At 39.0% G+C, this 19248-nt stretch overlaps 2 protein-coding genes across 2 annotated transcripts in view; one reads left to right on the top strand and one right to left on the bottom strand.

Moving 5' to 3' along the window:
- Nucleotides 1-6404, top strand: part of esyt1b (extended synaptotagmin-like protein 1b) — a 42470-nt gene extending 36066 nt beyond the window's left edge. Inside the window, 10 exon segments of the mRNA XM_088337358.1 lie at nt 1526-1702; nt 1772-1854; nt 1925-1973; nt 2042-2131; nt 3527-3622; nt 3684-3755; nt 4223-4309; nt 4381-4527; nt 4597-4663; nt 6313-6404. Coding sequence (XP_088193484.1) covers nt 1526-1702; nt 1772-1854; nt 1925-1973; nt 2042-2131; nt 3527-3622; nt 3684-3755; nt 4223-4309; nt 4381-4527; nt 4597-4663; nt 6313-6404 — 960 coding nt within the window.
- A 3476-nt stretch (nt 6405-9880) lies between these two features.
- LOC148364518 (low-density lipoprotein receptor-related protein 1-like) overlaps nt 9881-19248 on the bottom strand; it is a 231213-nt gene continuing 221845 nt past the window's right edge. Inside the window, exons 87-88 of the mRNA XM_088338658.1 lie at nt 16409-16553; nt 9881-13478 (exon numbers count right to left, since the gene is read on the bottom strand). Coding sequence (XP_088194784.1) covers nt 13338-13478; nt 16409-16553 — 286 coding nt within the window. The 3' untranslated portion in view covers nt 9881-13337. The remainder of the gene's footprint in view (nt 13479-16408; nt 16554-19248) is intronic.

Below are 19248 nucleotides of genomic sequence, written 5' to 3'. Positions count from 1 at the left end.
TCGTCTGAGACTTCCTGAGCTTACATGTTAATTAGTCTAAAAGGTTTTGAGTGTTTTAAGCAGTTTTGGTAGTTTTTGTGGAGAATGACTAGGCGTCGAGTCGCATGTGGGCGCAGTAATAGTATAACAAATGGCGCGCAGCCAAAATGACACCAACTGGCAAAAATCACACGCAAGGAGCTAACAAGGGCTAAAACAGCCAGGACACGGCAGGCTAGCCGGCTGCTAAAAATGACTAACCAGGACTGATCGGCAGAATAATTGGGGGAGGCTGGCTGACCAAAAACATGCAGTAAGCTGCCAGGATTACGGGAGCTATCTGGACAACATTATATTAATTGCACGCGGCGAAAAACACAAAAGGAAAAGTCACAATCACATACCTAAAAGGAGGCGAAGGCAAAAAGGGAACGCACGCCTCATGTGACGGCAGGTAAACTTACCACATGTAGCTTTTGATGATCAAAGCACACAAGTCGGACAAAACAGTCAGAAGACCCGCAGCGACTCGAGAAGTTCCAATTACTGCACCCAAAAATGAGCACTATGTGCTCGCTGATTACTACAATCGCCTGTGTTTTTCAACGGGACTCGCCATTGTTTTGGTCCTGGTTGTCTTACGGGGACGTCATAGCTGTAAGGGATATGAAGTCAAACTGTCTACTTGGAAAATTAATTTCTCAAAATGCATAACGCGTGGAAAGATTTAAAACATATCTGCATGATTGTGGGGAGGAACACTACACGTTTTGTATTTAATTAAAAAAGAAAATGGCCTTTTGTAATCCCTTTAAATTAGATTCTCTGGCAAATTATTTCAATATTTTTTATATATACAGTAATATACATGTGTTTTAAATATTTAAGAAAATATTAATAAAATATCTTACCATTTTCAACTTTTGTTTTGGTTAAGTATTATTTATCATTTCTTATTTTGTATTTATTTAGTCCATTATTATTTCACCCATTATTTTAACTAGTTTACCTAATAAATATTTTATTATTTTATAAAATACAAATTAATATGATTCTTTTACAAATATTCTATTTAGCCAAATATGGATTTGTATGATTTAAAATTTATTATTTTCTTTTACTTGTACTATTTATTAATTTAATTAGAAAACCATGTAAAAATAGTACAAATTCAGAAAAATATGGGTACTTAAACAACAACAACATAATCCATGTTACAAGAATGTCAGAGGAAGAGTGAACTAGATTCCATTTCTACTGTTGATTCATTCTCTTGTGCGTTAACGTTTAAAAATATTTAGATTTATTTTGATGGTAAAGTATGCTGTATCAAACCAAAAGTGCAGCGACAAATTTATTTTCACTATTGTTCTTTACTGAAAACCAACTCACCATTTTTTTCAGTGAACTCAGTAAACCAGGAAATATTTTTTTCTATTTACAAAATTGTCCCATTTCTTAACGTGCGGTTGTGCAAATTAGGGGAAAAGGACTTTATCTTAAACCATAAGTTTTCCGCAGTATCACTATACCATCATAATTACAGACTGTGCTGAGGATTCACCTTCTGGAAGCCCAAAATCTCATTGCCAAGGACAACCTGATGGGGGGCATGGTGAAGGGCAAGAGCGACCCCTACGTCAAGATCAGTGTTGGGGGCATTTCCATGAAGAGCAACGTCATCAAGGAGAATCTCAATCCCAAGTGGAACGAGATGTACGAGGTAGAAGCGAGTCGCCGAATCCCTCGTGAGTATCGTTTCGCTTTACTCATCACGTTTTCTTTTTATCAGGTTGTTTTAAGCAGCAACAATGTCCAGGAAATTCAACTTGAAGCATTTGATAAAGATTTTGATTCAGACGACTTCCTGGGCAGGTATTGATCATACAAAGTAGTATTTCGTTGGATACTGATTAAACTGATAATATATTGTGGTTTCTTCGAGGTTGACTATCAAACTGAGTGATGTCGTCACATCACAGTACATTGATCAGGTTTGTCAGTTTTATGACAATTTCTTTCCTTTTCTTGCAACAGTAGCTCGTATAATTTTCTTTTGCAGTGGTACGCTTTGAAAGATGTGAAGTCCGGGCGTGTTCACTTGATCCTGGAGTGGGTTCCTGCACTGTCGCGTTCAGTCCATCTTGAACAGGTTTGACTTTTTGGCAATATTTGTACTTTGCAATGCAATGCAATGCAAGGAAGTCCATAGCAGTGACTATGCTCGTGATATTGCATCAGTACAGCTAAGTACAGCTGAACATTCTAATGCAGTGGTCAGCGACCTTTTTTTAAGCAGAGAGATACTTTTCTCTTACTAATTAGACAAAATAGCTACCAGTTTTATATGCAAATACAAAATAACAACTTATGTTATTAATATGTTATTACTATGTTATTACCTAGTTGTTATTATTAGAATTAAAGTTAAGATAGCCTAATCCAACCACTCAAACATTTGCCCTCAATAAGGGCACTGAGTTATTTACATATATACATCATAAGCTAATTAAAAATAAAAGAAAAAATGATTTTGCATGCCAGTTAGAAATCAAATTTCCTAGAAATTCACAATACTCATCACTGGTGAGCTATTTTCTGAACTCATGATGTTGACAGCCGATATAAACAATAACATACTGTAATCCTTCGTTTATCATGGTTAATGGGGAACAGAACCCACTGCAAAAATCTGACCCTGGATTTTTAACATGAGCTCTGCGGGCCTTCGCTTACAGCACTTGTCGACCAAGGATAATGCATTGCAGCCGCACGGATACTGTTCATAACAGGCGTAAGGATTCAGAAAAAGAGCCGCCATGCATGACTCAAATTTGCTCAGCAGTAGTCAACTGAGCATAATGGATCACGGCCATGACATTCCAGCTCATTTTAGGCTGTGGCATACTTCAGTGTCCTGAACCAGCCAAAAATGTGCTTCGGCAGCCACTGCTCCCAGCAATAGTTGCCGACAAAAGTGCTCTCTGACGGTCCTTTCTTGCGGCAATATGGGATTGGGGATAACAAATTTCAAATGCAGTTCATTTTATGCTGAAATAAAGGCAAAAACATGCAATCCGGCATAATGGATTGTGGCCGCACAAGCTTACTTACCTAAGTTTACTTTAGGTGGAAATAACGGCAAAAAGAAGCAGCCAGGACCTACAAAACTGCGCTCTGCTGTCACTGCTTTCAGCAATCTGGCATCAGGGATAATGCATCATGGCTTCATCAGTGCAGTCCATATAAGGCGGAAATAATCACAAAAAAAAAAAGCCACCAGCCTCTACAAAAATGCTTTATGCCGACCCCTGCTCCCAGTAATATGCATTCGGGGATAATTTATCCTGGCACAGTTCATTCTAGTACAGTTCATTTTTTTGGTGGGCACAATGGCAAAAAAAGAGGCGCAAGCCCCGATGAAAAATTGCAAATTAGTATATTAGTTTGCAATTGTTACAAATCAGGACTCTCCTTTAATAAACAGTCCTATCTATGATTATAATAATGTTGCCAACTAACTGTCAGTCTTGCCGATGTTTCGCAGGTCCTGCATCTTCAGTCCCTCCAGTCGTTTAAGAACTTCGCCATCCCTTCGGTTGCTTTGCTCTTTGTCTATTTGGAGCGAGCGCACTCATTACCCGTAAGTCACACTTAATTAATAAACCTCATAAACATGTTTCAGTCCTTCTTTTAAATTACAGTTGAAGAAGAGTGGAAAGGAACCCAAAGCAGGAGCCGAGCTACTTTTTGGCGACGTCTCCTACAAAACGCAGGTGAGACTCGGACAAGTAGATGCGACATTCCATGAAATCATCAATGTCAAGTCAAGTCATTTTTATTTGTATAGCCCTTAATTATAAAGAATCTCAAAGGGCTGCACAGGTTATTGCACAGACTATTATTTCAGACTATTATTACACCATCCCCTGAACTGGAACCAACATGAGGGCAAGGAAAAACTCAAAAACCTCAACATGAGTAAAATGAAGAAACCTTGACCAGTAGACTGGCGCTTTCAGAACGAAGGCTTCGGATTGGAACACAGGGGGAAATCAGATCCGAAAGATATGAGGGAGCAAGTCCATGTATAATTTTGTATAATACTGAGAGAACCTTAAAATCACATCTTGGGAGCCAATGCAGGTTAGCCAAAATCGGCGTGATGTGACCGGGCTTTTTTGTCCGAGTTAAAAGCCTCGCTGCAGCATTTTCTTTATTTTTTTTTCATGTATTTCTCCAGCTATGTGACCGGACCCGAAATCCTCATTGGGGTGAGTCTTTTCACTTCCTGGTTCGTGATCCACAACATCAGATGCTCGTGCTCAAGGTAAGGCCAATACCTTCACTGAGGTTTTGTACAGTCATAGAAAATGCAATATATTTTGTTTTTTCTGGCAGTTGTCCAGCGGCTGGGAGCAGCCGATGGGTTCTCTGGTGGTTAGCATAAAGGAACTCCTGGCAGAGCCACAACTGGTCCTGGATCAGTGGTTTCATCTGGACGGAGCGGCGCCAGACAGCCAAATCTTACTCAGGCTTGAACTTAAGGTGGGAGCAAAAATGGCCAAAGCATACATTTACAAATCCTCAGCAACTTCTTTGTTTTTTCTGTTGAAGGTTCTGGAGAGCAAAATGCTAGAGATGATCGATGGCGGGAATCTGCCTTGTGAATAGAAGAACAATGGTACAGTTTGGTAATAGTTCATATTCTTCCTTGGGCTTTGTAGCACTCGTTTTCGGTTGCACTCCACAACGTGTGGTCAAACTACACACATACACACTGTTCCTTTCTTGTTAGTTCAGCCCAAGTAAACTATGGATTGAGGTATTACTATATGTTTTTTTTGTATTCATTCTTAATGTTTTTTATTTTTAAATCGTATTATGTGCAGCACATGTAAAATATAGACTTGAGAACAGTGGGATGTTTTTATCAGAGCTTTACTTGTGGTGAACTTGACTTGGCCCAACCTCACTCAGACCCCAGCTCTGATGACCCCCAACTCAATTAAGTTTGAGACCCCAATTTTAAAGGTATTACCAGATTTTATTTTTTTTTCAATTAGGGACAGAATATGTAGTGTTCCTCCTCACAATTATGCAGCAAAAAAAATCCATGCCTCGGGTGACTCGAAAAATGTAGTCTCGAATTTGACCCATCTGGCTTATTTGCTCTAGAGCATTGACATAAGGACCACAACCTTTTTAAAACGGCGAAACCTATTACCACAACATGTGAAGCAAGCTCCCATAAAGACAGAGATTGTAGCAAAAAGTGATTGCATACCTCTTACTTATCCTTCGGGAAATTCGAACTTTGCATACGTGTCGCTGGTTGCCTTGTGACTGTTTTGTCGGAGTTGCGTGCTTCAAATTCCAAAAGCTGCGTGGGGTAAGTTTACCATTACAGAGCGCAATGCTTCTTTGCTTTTCCCTCATATTAGGTAGGCAATTGTGACTTTTCCTTTTGTGTTTTTCGCCGTGTGTCTTGCTATTAATATAATATTGTCCAGTTAGCTTCCCTGTTAGCCTGCGTGGTCCCGAAGGCTTCCAGGTTAGCCCCATTAGCATTTTGCTAGCTGGCTAGCCTGCTGTTCTCATTGTTTTTTTCTCTGGTCGTGTTTGTCGCCGTAATCATTTTTTGTTGTTGGCTCCCGATAATTCTGGCTGTTTTTGGTCGACTGGCCTCTGCTGTTTTTTCTGCCAATGGTTCCTGTTGCCCATTTTTATCAGCCGGCTAGCCTGGCATGTCTCGGCTGGTTTAGCTATCTGTTATTTTTTTCCAATTGGCTTTTTGCGGTTGGTATACTTTTACCTGGCCAGGGCTGCCGAGGGCTTTCCTGTTTTGTTTGCTCTCAGTTGGTCCTCGTTGGCTGCCCTCCGTGTGTTTTGCCATGTCCCTTAGCTTATTATATATTTTCGTTGCTGGTTCCTGGTTAGCCTGGATGCTCACTGTGTGTTGTTTGTTAAGCCAGCATCGCGTCCTCCCGCGAGGCTGCAGTCTCCTTTTATTGATCCGTCCTAGTTGGCGGGCTCACTGTGTGATTTTTTTTGCCAGTTAGCCCCTTTCTGGCTGCTCGCCCTCTGTCGAACCTTTACTGCATCCACCTTTGACACAACGTACTCTCCGTGAAAATTTACATATGTCAACGCTCAGGATGACAAAGACAAGACGTGCAGTCTTCGAAATGCATTATCTCTGGAAAATATTTGGAATAGACCAGTGAAATATACGGCCAAAGAACTAGTATTTTCTCTAATTTTGTATGTTTAGGAAATTGGGATTACCGTTAAAGGGTAATCCATTCACCAAATCCTCTCTGCTTATTCCAGGTTCGTTCTGCGACATGAAGCCAAGTGACGAAGCCGTGGCTGATTACATCGCTGCAGCTTCCACTGGATGGCTTCTCCTAGCACTCATTTAATGCAGCTTTTACGCACTTGGTACAGACTAGAAGAGAGCTTACGTGTTTTCATTGTAGCAAACTAGCGAAATGAAGAAAAAAGAAGTTTGAAAACATGTTACAAGAAAGAATGTATATTTTAGACTTGCTTCAAAATGCCAGCTCAGTGTTAAAATAATGCAATGTTTTACTTTACAGCACCTTGCTAATGTTTGACGTGGCCTCTTAAATATACGTATGTTTTATATATTTGGTTATTTTGACATCCTTTAAATGCCGTTTTGGGTTTTGCACATTTGCACTGCGTATGGCGGTGTTTTGTGTATGTTGAAGGACGGATATTAAAAGGTTGAATGGAAATTGTTTTGCTTTCTTTAGTACAAAAACATTTAAGAAAAGGGTGTCCGGATATTGTGGTAAAATTCTAAACCTGAAGCTGACATCAGAAATGTGCATAAAGATTTAATTAAAATATAAAGGCGCATTAAAAAATTGAGGGTTGTCTGCATTGCACACGTAGCCACTAGGGCAGCGGTTGGCAACCTAAAAAGTTGAAGAGCCATATTGAACTCAAAAAACAAACAAAACAAAGACATGTTTGGAACAGCAAAAAAATAAAATCCACATATACAGTGAAGAACATAAGTGTTTAAACACCCTGCTATTTTGCTTAAAAATCACAGAGGGGTCTGACATTTTCACCGTAGGTGCATTTCCACTAAAAAGAAAAATCCAGAAATCACGACGCATGATTTTTTTTAACGATTTATTAGCGTGATATAGCTGCAAATAAGTATTTGAGAATCTGAGAAAAAGAATAATAATATTTGGTACAGTAGCCTTTGTTTGCTATTACAGAGGTCAAACGTTTCCTGTAGTCTTTCACCAGGTTTGCACACACTGCAATAGGGTTCTTTGCCCACTTCTCCACACAGATTTTTTCTGACGTGTTGGAAGACCCAGCTTTGACCTATCTTCAATGCTTTGACTGAGGGAAGGAGGTTGTTCCCCAAGATCTCACAACACACGGCCCCAGTCATACTCTCACCCCCCAAAACATGATGCTACCACCTCCATGCTTCACAGTAGGGATGGCGTTCTTCGAATTGTACTCTTCTTCCTCCAAACACACTTAGTGGAATTATGACCATTTTGGTCTCACCTTACCCCAAATCGATTTCCCATGACTCCTCTGTATCATCCAAATTGTCATATGCAAACTTAAGACGGGCCTTGACATGTGTTGGTTTAAGCAGGGAAACCTTTCGTGTCATGCATGATTTCAAATCATGAAGTCTTAGTGTATTACCTACAGTAACCTTGGAAACGGTGGTCCCAGCTCTTTTCATGTCATTCACCAGCTCCTGTCATGTAGGTCTGGACTGATTCCCCACCTTTCTTAAATCATTGAGACCCCATGAGGTGATATCTTGCATGGGGCTCAACTCCGTCATGTTTAGCTTCTTCCATTTCTAATGATTGCTCAAAACAAAACTCCTTGCACATTTGATCTCTGCACTATTGTTACTTACAGTGTTATTACTTACAGTGTTATTGTTTACAATATAATGGTACTGTGTACCTGACTTGTTAACCTGACTGCCCATCTTGCACATCTGGTTAGCGTCTCTTCTTGCACTATCGGCACTATGGTAAATAACACAATACAGCTTTATTTATATCTGTACACTGAAGGACACTGAGGGAAACTGTGGGAGTCAGATCCATCGACATTTCGTTCTGTATACACGTGTACTAGAATGACAATAAAGTAGATCTGAATCTGAATCTGAACAGTGGACCTTTTTTCAACAAGCTGCTTGGAAATTGCTCCGTAGCCCTTTCCAGCCTTGTGGAGGTGTACAATTTTGTCTCTGTTGTCTTTGGACAGCTCTTGGGTCTTCGCCATGTTACAAGTTAAAGTCTCACTGATTGTATGGGGTGGACAGGTTTCTTTATCTAATGACCTCAAACAGGTGCATCTGACTCAGGATGATACATGGAATGCAGGTGGACTTCTAACGGGCGGACAGACAGTTCTGTCAGGGTCAGAATTCTAGATGACACAGTTGTTCAAATACTTATTTGCAGCTTTATCACACAAATTGTTAAATCATGCATTGGGATCTCCGGGTTTTTCTTTTTAGTTTTTCTCTCTCATGGTGGACATGCACCTACGATGACAATTTCAGACCCCTACATGATTTTTAAGTGGGAAAAATAGCAAAATAGCAGGGTGTTCAAATACTTATTTTTTTCACTGCAATATATGATTACAACATATATTTACAGTTAAAAAATATGAAAGACACACACAGACCACTTTATCTTGACAAGTAATGTGCATTGCACAAACAGCCACGAAGAGGTGCCAAGGGACCTGCCATTATAAGGTACCGTATTTTCCGCACTATAGGGCGCACCGGGTTATAGGGCGCACCCCCAAAAAAATAGTTTTTGGTCCTATATCTTCTATAGATAAGGCGCACCGGATTATAAGGCGCTACAATGGGAACGTCGACAAAACAGTCAGATGATTCAGTCCAACTGATTACCCCCTTAACATTCCCAAAGCTTGCAAAGAAGCAAATACGTGTCGTAGACACGTGCGGATGCGGTGTCCGTACGATGTCACTCAAATGCGTCATTTCAAATATCATTCGGAAGGTTAAAGTCTTGGGATTCAAGAAATGCCAACCATTCCTTAGTTTCTATTTTCTTTTTCGATCGCAACTTTACTGTGCATATGACAATAAACACTTGGAATTGAGTTTAATTCACTCAACTGATCACAGCAACATCAAGATCGTTCTAAAACAAGATACCGGGAAAATATAAAGCCGCATAGCTCACCTAAGTTCTCACGTTCAATAATGATACGCAACCACGGTCTTCTTACAACCGTGAGTGTAGTAAATCCAGGAGAGTAAAATATTTACAAATACAGACTAATGAAACATGTTTCTTTATGGCGTAGTTTAGCATGCTTGCTATTCAGTCATCTTTTTCGGCCAATTGCAGGGTTTGTTTTGGCCCTCTAGCCTATCCGAGGCTCCGAATAACTTCAGCCAATAGCGATCGATTTAACGGATGATTGACACATCTTTTTCGGCCAATTGCAGGATTTGTTTCGTCCCTCTAGCGTATCCGAGGCTCCGAATAACTTTAGCCAATAGCGATCGATTCAAATGATGATTGACACATTGGTTAGCCAATGAAACGCCGGTATATAAATCCCAGCATACACCGCGGACTACTCCACGTTCGGGGGAAAATCGAGTCGGCGGCTGTTGCGTAAGTTGCGAGACCATTCGATTTAATATTGAGCCATATATAAGGCGCACTGTATTATAAGGCGCATGGTCAGCTTTTGAAAAAAATTAAGACTTTTAGGTGCGCCTTATAGTGCGGAAAATACGGTACATGAAAAAGGCCTATTAAAACAATGACTATGGCAAAATATACAGTTAAAAAAGACCCACACACAGAGCACCCCATCTGTACAATTTTTCTATTTATTTATAACAATATCTATTATTTAGTTTGTAATGTACTCCAGCAAAAATTAAACATTGTTTTCTTTCCAAAAGAAAGTCTGAGCTTCCATGCATTGGGTACTATAAAAGCTATGTGTCGCTCATTAAAAATAAAATCGACGAGAATCAAACACATTTTTGCAATACTGCTACTAAAGGGGAAACAAACATGATTGTACTTATCTGCCAATAAACATACAAAACATATACAACAGAGTAAAAACTATTGACGACGGATACGCAAAAAAAAGAGTGGAGAATAATTTTCCGATACGGACGGTTGGTGTTACATGCATAAAAAAGATGGCCGACAGGTTTGTGACAGAAGCAGCATTTTGAGCATAAGGACGAGAGTGGTAGCGTTAGCAGCAGGAGGCGGGCACAACAGTTTTGGGGGCGGGGCTAGACACAGCTTAACGACAACACAAATATCAAAATGACCTTAATGCACTTTAAGACAGTCGTTACGAAACTTAAAGTAAAAAGCGCTGACTCGAGACTGATTCAAAAAAGTTTTAGGGTCCATCCGTAAGGACCCAAATGAAGTTTTTCTCCACCTTTAACTCGAGGAAGACCCTGTTTAGTCATGTGATGCAAACTGGGGTGAGCGGGCTGTGCTTTGGTCCTCGCAGTCAAGACCACTTTTGTTTCAACACATTCATGACATCTGGAATGTTCCAAAGTCGGCGTTCTCCGAAGACCCACTTCAAAATGCGACATAAAAAAACAACACGGCTCCTGGTCTCAACATTTAAAGTATGGCGGGCTCATTCCCCATATGGAGAAGTAAATGTGCAAATACATAAATACCAACAGATATATGCCATAGCAATTAATTAACATAATTGTAAATGTGACAAATGGTGTTTATTCTTTAGTTATGCATTTTGTCATTTAATTTGTCAATTACCATATTTATTTACGTATTTATTTGTTCATGTATTTAATCATTTATTTATTTTCTGTATTTTTACGTATATTCTGTAATTTATATTGTCGTGTTTTTATTTTTTGGGGGGTATATTTTTATTTTTGTTTGTCACGTCATTTCCCCAATATTTTATCGGGAAGCAATGCTACAAAAAACCTCTTGGCATCAGTTACTTAGCCCATGTGACAGACCAAATGGGGCGCAACAACATAGGAGGGCACATTGGACCCTACGAAGAACGGTTGTCAACTGTGAACATACAAAAACTTCAGTGGTATGGTCACAAGGGCATCAGGACTGACCAAGATAATTATCCGGGGCAAAGTCCAAGGGGGAAGGAGGAGAGGAAGACAGAAAAAGAACTAGGCCGACAACATTAAGGAATGGACTGGTGCCAACTTTGCCCGGACCTAAAAACAGGCCAGGTGAAAGCTGTCCAGAGTTGCATTCTTAGTGTACATCTGAAAAACTAAGTCCCAATTCCCTGCCTCGCTCTCTTTCCAAGGACCCCAGAACCGCAGACGTCAACACTTTTTCTACGTTCAGCAAAAACATCTGAACAACGAGTCCTTGTACCAAATGCCACGAAGCAACTACACCTCTCTCTCTCACGACAAAACGGGAGCGCCAGCTGAGTCCGAACAACCAAAGCAACCGTCTTTCTTTCTCCCAGACAATCTCCTGCCCGCTGCTACCAACAAACAGCACCTTGCACACCCCGATGGAGCTTTTTTTTTTAATCAGGCATGCTTAAGGACTGTACTTCCCTAATTCATTCAACACGTGGACTGAGCAACCAGGGGAAAAAACACTGGACCGAGTGTACAGTAATATAAAACATCTAGTTCATCTAGTTGGATCCGGCCATCTCTGTCTGTCCCTCACCCCCCTCATACACCCCCCTCCGGAGGAAAATAAAGCCTGCAACAAGGACAATAAAAACATCTTCTTTGTTCCTTTATCTTCTTTGTTCTTTTATCCTCACTGTAAAATGTGACACTGGAGTGCCACGTCCAATTTTGTTGTCACAATATGTTCAACCCATTTTGTAACAATGACAATAAAGGTATATTCTATTCTATTCTATTCTACTTACTTGTACGCAGCCAAAAATACCATAACTGCTAATTGGTGCTGGGGTCAGACGCACTATAGAAAATCCCTGCTCATTTCTCTCATTAGCTATTTTCACTTTCCATTTTCACACCCACCATTCCAGAAGATCCAGCCCATTCTGAATTCCCTCTAGTTATATTGCTTGATTAATAAAATTTGTATTAGATAAAGGTGTTACTTCCTTCAAAATGATGACCGGTCATTATTTTAGAGTGGACATCTGGCGTCCTCTTTTGTTCATCTGCAGGAAATGCAGTCGACACTCAGAAATCTTAAAACTATTTCAATTTAAACAAGATAAATATAATTACATGATAATAATTGACAAAATGCGTAACTGTATGAATAAATTGCATCATTATAGTTAGGTATTACATCATTTATTTTGTTTCTTTATAGGGTCTAATATTTGTCAGTACTTGTTCATGCATTTCTACATTTATTTCTACATCTGGCAGGATCGGTCCTCCAAATTAAAGCGCCCGAAACGCCCTTAGATTGGGTTTTCTGTGCAAGGAAGACGACAATCGTTTCAGGAGTGTCTTGTGCGGTTAACAAACGAGGATGCGACCATTTTAGTCGCGTACATTTAGAAAACTTTGATTTTTGCTTTTCCCTCTTGATTAGAGTTAAGATCTTAAGCCCCAGCCCGACCTAAAAGGCCTTCCATTATGTTCAGTTTTGAGGCAGGCTTTTCGCTCGCTTTTTAATTATCTACCTGTCATTGTTGTCAGCGTGCTCGTTGGCGTGAAAGGGGGACGGAATCCACCCCACGGATCCCCCACAAAAAAAAACAATGACAGGTGGAGAATTTTTAAAAAGTCAGCGAGAGAGAAGCCATCCTGCGAAAATATATGAAAATTCGGGTTTGCTTCGGGCTCGTTACGTCAAATCGAGTGAATTTGTCGGGTTCGGGCCTTAATATCTGGGGGCCCGGGTCGAGTTGGACTTTCTAGGCCCGATCTTACCTCTACTCTCAAAGTCTACACAAACAACAAAAAGATTGGCACTCGTGAAATGGAACATTTCTTTTCTTTGTTTTGCTCTCTATACAATTCATTGAAAAACAAACAAAACTGCTTCGACGAATTCATTTTGCACAGAGGTAGCAACTATTTAAGTAAAGGGGTACGGAACACCGTGTAAATTAAAAATCTCTCATAGAAAATGTCTTTTTTTTGACAAGAGAAATCTCAGAAGAACAAAATATAATACTGCAATCACATACAAAAGTAGTCCTTCATTTTTGTACATTTTTTACAGTGTTCACAATTTTTTGTCGCTTTTCTCTCTCCCACTTTTTTGTCGTTCATTTTCTTCGTTTAAAGGCAAGAAGATGGGGTTGTGGTCGGGACTTGGTGATTGGTCGGTCTACGCCAATGGGTCCACGAGAGGCTCCTCCTCCCCGCGGGAGAGCAACTCCTTCTTTTCGTCGGTGCTGGCTAGAGAGTTGCGACTGTTGTGGGCGCCCATGTACAACGTGGCGTACACCGGGTTGGTAAAGTTGGTCGGCTGGGAAAGAAAAGAAAAACAATCAGAGAAATTCTGTTGAATAAATGAATGAATGAAAACTTTATTTCGAACATTAAAATAAAAAAACTGGACAAAAACAATGAGTCAACAACAAATAAATGTTACATAACATGTTCGAAAAGGGGTAGTCAGAAGCAGATGCTTATTTTCCCTACCCCTTTATCTTCCCTATTAAATACATTTTACAAATCCTCTTCTCCTCTTGTGTCTAATATAACAAAATCTCATGGATATACTTATTACATAGGTCAGATATCAATAGTTCTAATAATTACATATTTTATACACTAATCTTCGTAATACCCATCCCTCAACGTCATAATGCCACTAGTTACCAAACATCACTGCGGCACCAATGATAACAATGAAAAAAAAATATATATAATAACAGTTATGATATAATAATAGCAACAATAACAACAAAATCAACCATAGTTTTAAACACAGTATTTCCAATCTCACTCATATCCCATTTTCTTCATCCCTGTATTTCGCCAGTAATGTTATTTTGTATTTAAATTTGAACACATGAATAGTTGGACATTGTTTGATCTCATTTTGTAAATTATTTCGAAGTTTGAAGCCACGCACAGACACACACATACTTTTCCTGGTTGTTCTCACCTTTGGGGTCTTGAATTTACTGCAGCCCCTCAAGTTATAATTTCCCTCTTTTCGAATGAATACTTTTTGGATGTTTTCTGGCACCATGTTTTTGTTGACCTTAAATAACAGTTGTGGAGTGAAAAATTGTATTAAATCCTCCAATTTTAATAATTTGGACTGCATGAATAAAATATTAGAATGATCCCGATATCCTACCCTGTGTATGGTTCTTATTGCACATTTTTGAAGGATAAAAAGGGGCTGTAGTGAACTTTTGTAATCATTGCCCCAGAATTCTGCACAATATCCTGTCCTCTTTTTGGTGTTAATAATACATACAAGCTAGAGACAGAGATTCAAGATATGAGACGTCTATTAAGCAAAAATCTTGCCCGACATTCGAGAAAAAATCAAAGTTTTGTGAATATTCAGACGCTATCACTAGAGCAGGGGTCAGCAACCCAAAATGGTAAAAAAGCCATCTGAAACAAAACAAAAATTGCCTAAAGCAGCAAAAAATGAAAAGCCTTATAATAAATGCAACACATACTGTAAGTATCTATATTGACTAAATTGGCCTACTGTCAAAGTGTGGAGATTGATGCACCAAGTGACTACTCTGTTGTAGGATACCGCCTCAAGTTTAACTCCTTTACATTAGTAATGAATGATAATATGTTTCATTGCTTTGACAAAAACAAGGAAATGCAATAAAGAAATCCACCACATCACACGACTTATTACTGGCAATTGAGTCTGATTGCGCTGCATTCATGTCCTTGATTTGCTATCCATTTCCTTCACTGTATTATCACAGTGAGGCATATCTTGAATTTTCTGTATCAGTTTGGTTTTGTTCTTGGAATCTGCAAATAAGTGTTCTGATATCTTGATGAATGACTCCTTCATGTAGTCATTTTCCAGGCTTTCATCTCTCCTGGGTTGCAACAAAACTTGCTGCAGTAGTGCCGTTTAGTAATGCAATCCACCATTGAAATTTATGTTTGCGCTCATCTCATTTCTCGGAAGTAATGCAATCGCAATTTTTCGCTCACTTTGGCAAATGTTAGTTTTTTCACATTACTCTTTTTGTTATTTGATAACTTCTTTCTACAGAGCAACCAATCAGGTAATCCATCCATATGGGCAATGAATGCAAATGATTCGGTCCAAGAAACAGCCCTTCTAACACAGGACAGTGGAAAGAAAGAAAAGTGGAGGAGCAGTGCACCGGAGTTTAGTAACTGGTGGACTTGCACCAGCTCCCAGTTGAAATGTAATATTTATTCTACACATTTTGACGGCATTGGAAACCGTTACATTTGCTTGCTTTATGTTTATTCCTCTAAAAAACATATTAAAACAAAAATAGATTTATGTCCCAAATCTTTTTCAATTTGTAAACATTTTTGAAAAAGCGCAGCACTGAAGAGCAGCATGCAGCTCCTGAGCCGAGTCCTTGCAGAATTAGCTCATTTTTAGATAGCAAGTGTGTTTTCTGCTATACACATCTGATCACGTGCTCTGTTATTTCTTAACGTGCTCCCTCACTCCTCTACCACCCCCACGCATATACCTTCATTCGTAAAGCTGACTTCTTCCGGGTTACTGTAAGTCCTCATAATAAATCTATATTTTATTTTGTTCATATCTTATTACTGTATTTTTTATGTTCAATAAGTATTTGTTTTTAGTGATCGGGAAATTTGAAAAGTAGGAATGTTTGCTAAATTGTGAAATCAAGTGCACAAATTTATGAGTTTAATTGAACTGCAAAAAGCTGTTTCTGACATCAAACAATTGTTGCTTACTCGTGAATTGTGGCATTTCAGAAAATCATGATAATTTCTGAATACAACCTACAATTTAAAATGTTTTAACCATTATGGACAGCTCATATTTATTCTAAATTTTATTGAATTAACTACTACATACACTTCTAATCAGTGCTAACTCTGCAGTCGCTCAAACAGTGACTGTAGCCTTCGACCAGGAGAAGATGTCATCAGGTGGTTTCCAACCGTCACTGGGCGTTTCGACCCTTAACCACAACGCTCTCGAGTTGGCGGGCCGGCAGCGATGGCCAGTTACTGCCCATCTTCTCCTGGTCCCCAGCTAAACTCCTCTCTCCTGCTCCAGAGCCAGCAAGAGCTCTCTCCACGGCTTCCCCCACCCTATTGGCAGCTGCCTTCCACTTATTCCCAGAGCGATTTAAAATGGTCAAGAATTGTAATCGTCCATATTAATGATAAAATGAAGATTTGTTTTTTTGTGTCATATTGCCTTAACATAACTACTCTCACCTTGTCTGGATCTAGCGTGAAATCGGCATCGAGCAGTTCTCCGGCATCATCGTCGGGTTCGCCCTCGTAGATCTTGTAGGCTGGGTTCCCGATCTCAACGTTCATGGCCCCGTTGGTCATCCGTTGGTGCTGGAAGCCCTTCGCTCTGCAAGACACACAGCGTTCCAGATGTAAAACAAAAAACATCTGGTGATTACGATGTTAGGTCTGACGAAACTCAAGGACAGCAAAGGCCACAGAGCAGGCACACACACAAACTCAGCATTCTATTCAAAGCCACAATGAAGGGTGTTCCAAATGAGAAAAATCAAGATAATGAATAAAACTAAAAAAAAAAAAAAAGACTTAAATATTTGAGGACATCTGCATTTGCTAAAACGTTTCTATTTAAACTGCATTATCCAGCCACCAGAGGGTGGTAAAACTGAAGAACAATTTGCTAAATAAACTGTCACCACAATTACATCCCCAACCAATATCGATACAGATCCCACCACACAAAATAAAAACCTAAAATCCTTGATCACAACACTGCCATTTAAACAATAACTGAAATACAGTAGGGATGAGCATCTTTAATCTTGATCAGGCGAAAAACTACAAGTCTTGAATTCTGAAATAGTTATTTCACGGAAAATCCCCCCAAACTAATTTTGTTTTCCTCTGCACTCAGATAAGCATCATCTTCTCTTCTCAACTAGCATAGACTTTTACGCAGAAAGCTAGCTTCTTCTACGCTGAACACTAGCATTGCTTTTTTCTGTGCGAAAAGAACGAGATTTGTTCTTTGTACAGAACACTGACAAAGTCTTAATTTATGCCGGGTTGCAACAAAACCTGCTGCAACAAAACTTGCTGCAGTTTTCCATGCTGAAAAACTAGCACCTCTTCTTCTATGCTCTAAAACAAGTTGTGTCTTCTTTACAAAAAGCTAGGATTGTTGTCGTGTTCTATGTAGGACACTATATTTTTTGTCATTGTGAGCCAAAAATTAGCATTTTGCTCTTCTACATATATTTTTTTCTTCTGTGCCGGAAAATAACGTCTTCTTATTTTGTAGCAAAAAGTATCGTTGTCTTCTTCTTTGCTAAAAAATTTGGTCATCTTTCTTTGAATAGACACCTTGCATTTTCTTCTTTTGTGCTTGGTAGCTAGCGTCTTGTATGCAGAAAACCGGCGTCTTCTTATTTGAGACGAAAAGCTATAGTCTTCTTCTTCAACGTAGAGAACTAGTGCCTTCTTACTTTAAGACAAAAGGCAGCATCTTCTTCCACGCAGAAAATGAGCGCAACTTCATTTTGCATCCCGTCTACGCCTGAAACTAGCGTCTTCTTAATTGTAGCAAAAAGTAGCGTCTTCTTCTTCTATGCCAAAAACTACATTCATCTTTCTCAGAGCGGAAAGCTAACATCATGTTCTATGCTTGATAGCTAACATTGTCTTCTACGCGAAACTCTTGTCTTCTTGTTCTAAGATAAAAGCTAGTCTTCCTTTTCCAAGAAAACTACTATCTGCTCATTTTATAGCAAAAGCTAGCATCTTCTTCTACGCAGAGAATCAGTGTATTTTTCTTCAGCTCCAGAAACTAGCATCTATTCTAAGTTGGTAGCTAACGTCTTCTTATAAGAAAAAGTAGAGTGTTCTTCTTTGCGGAAAATCAGCATCATTTTCTTCAGCAATGGAAACTAGCACCTTATCTAAGCCGTGAAGTAGTTTTTCTTAATTGTAGCAAAACCTAGTGTCTTCTTCTGTGCCAAATACTATTTTCTTCTATGTTTGAAAGCTATCTTATTCTATGTTGATAACTACCACATCTTCTGACCCAAATTCCAAGATTTGTCTTTTGTATAGAGCACCATCATTGTCTTATTGTACACCACAAATCCAAAGACGTCTTCTTTGCATTCTCATTTTGAGACGTGAGCTAGAGTCTTCATACTCTATGTGGAAATTCAGGGTGATTTTTTTTTTTGCAACAAAAACTAGCATCTTATCTATGCTGGAAAGAAGTGTCTTCTTATTTTGTAGCAAAAACAACAGTATTCTTCTTCTGTGCCAAAAATCTTTCTCTGAACAAAAAGTTAGCATTTTCTTCTAGCATGCTAGATGGCTAGCATTGTTTTAAGACAAAAACTCCCTTTTCTGCAAATAAAACCGGTAATTAACAATTATTTTTCGCATGGAAACGAACATCTTAATTTTGCTAATATCCAGCGTCTTATTTTGGAGCAAAAACAAGTGTACTTTTACCTGTTTTTTCATAATTTAGCTGCATTGGTACCTCAGTCTTAATAAAACTTTTAGTAACTTAGATTTTGAATCAAATTGTGTATTTCAGCCTAATGAAGTTCTTTACAGTCCGAGAAATACACTACTTTAATTTCCTCATTTTCCATAATGGATTTAAATGAATCAAAGGGTATACGTTTAGCTTTCATGTACTTTTTCATGAAAAACAGAATGCAATTATGACCGAGTGTGCCTCCCTTGTCAAAGTTGAAAAGACATTAGGACAAAGAAGACACACTTTCAAATACTTAGCAGAAGATTATGTGACTTCCTGAAAGCTTCTCTTGGGAAAATTGGATCATTAAATTCACTCAGGACTACTCACAAAAGAAAAATATTTTCATTAATATAATTTAAAACTATGGATCTTATCTCGATGATGTCACTTCGTGCAAACCCATAAAAATTGATAGTAAATCCTTTCTATTTTAATAACCCGGGCGCAAAGCGAGTGTGGTGATGTTTACGTTTTGGAAGTATGATATATAGTTTAGGGAAGTATGTTTAGATATGACCAGTCGTTTTCAGAAAGTAAGATAGGTTACCCTAGA

The sequence above is a fragment of the Urocampus carinirostris genome, chromosome 6 (genome assembly GCF_059441175.1).
Source record: "Urocampus carinirostris isolate Australia breed hairy pipefish chromosome 6, RoL_Ucar_1.0, whole genome shotgun sequence".
Classification (NCBI taxonomy): domain Eukaryota; kingdom Metazoa; phylum Chordata; class Actinopteri; order Syngnathiformes; family Syngnathidae; genus Urocampus; species Urocampus carinirostris.
This window is presented reverse-complemented; position numbering and strand designations above follow the sequence as displayed.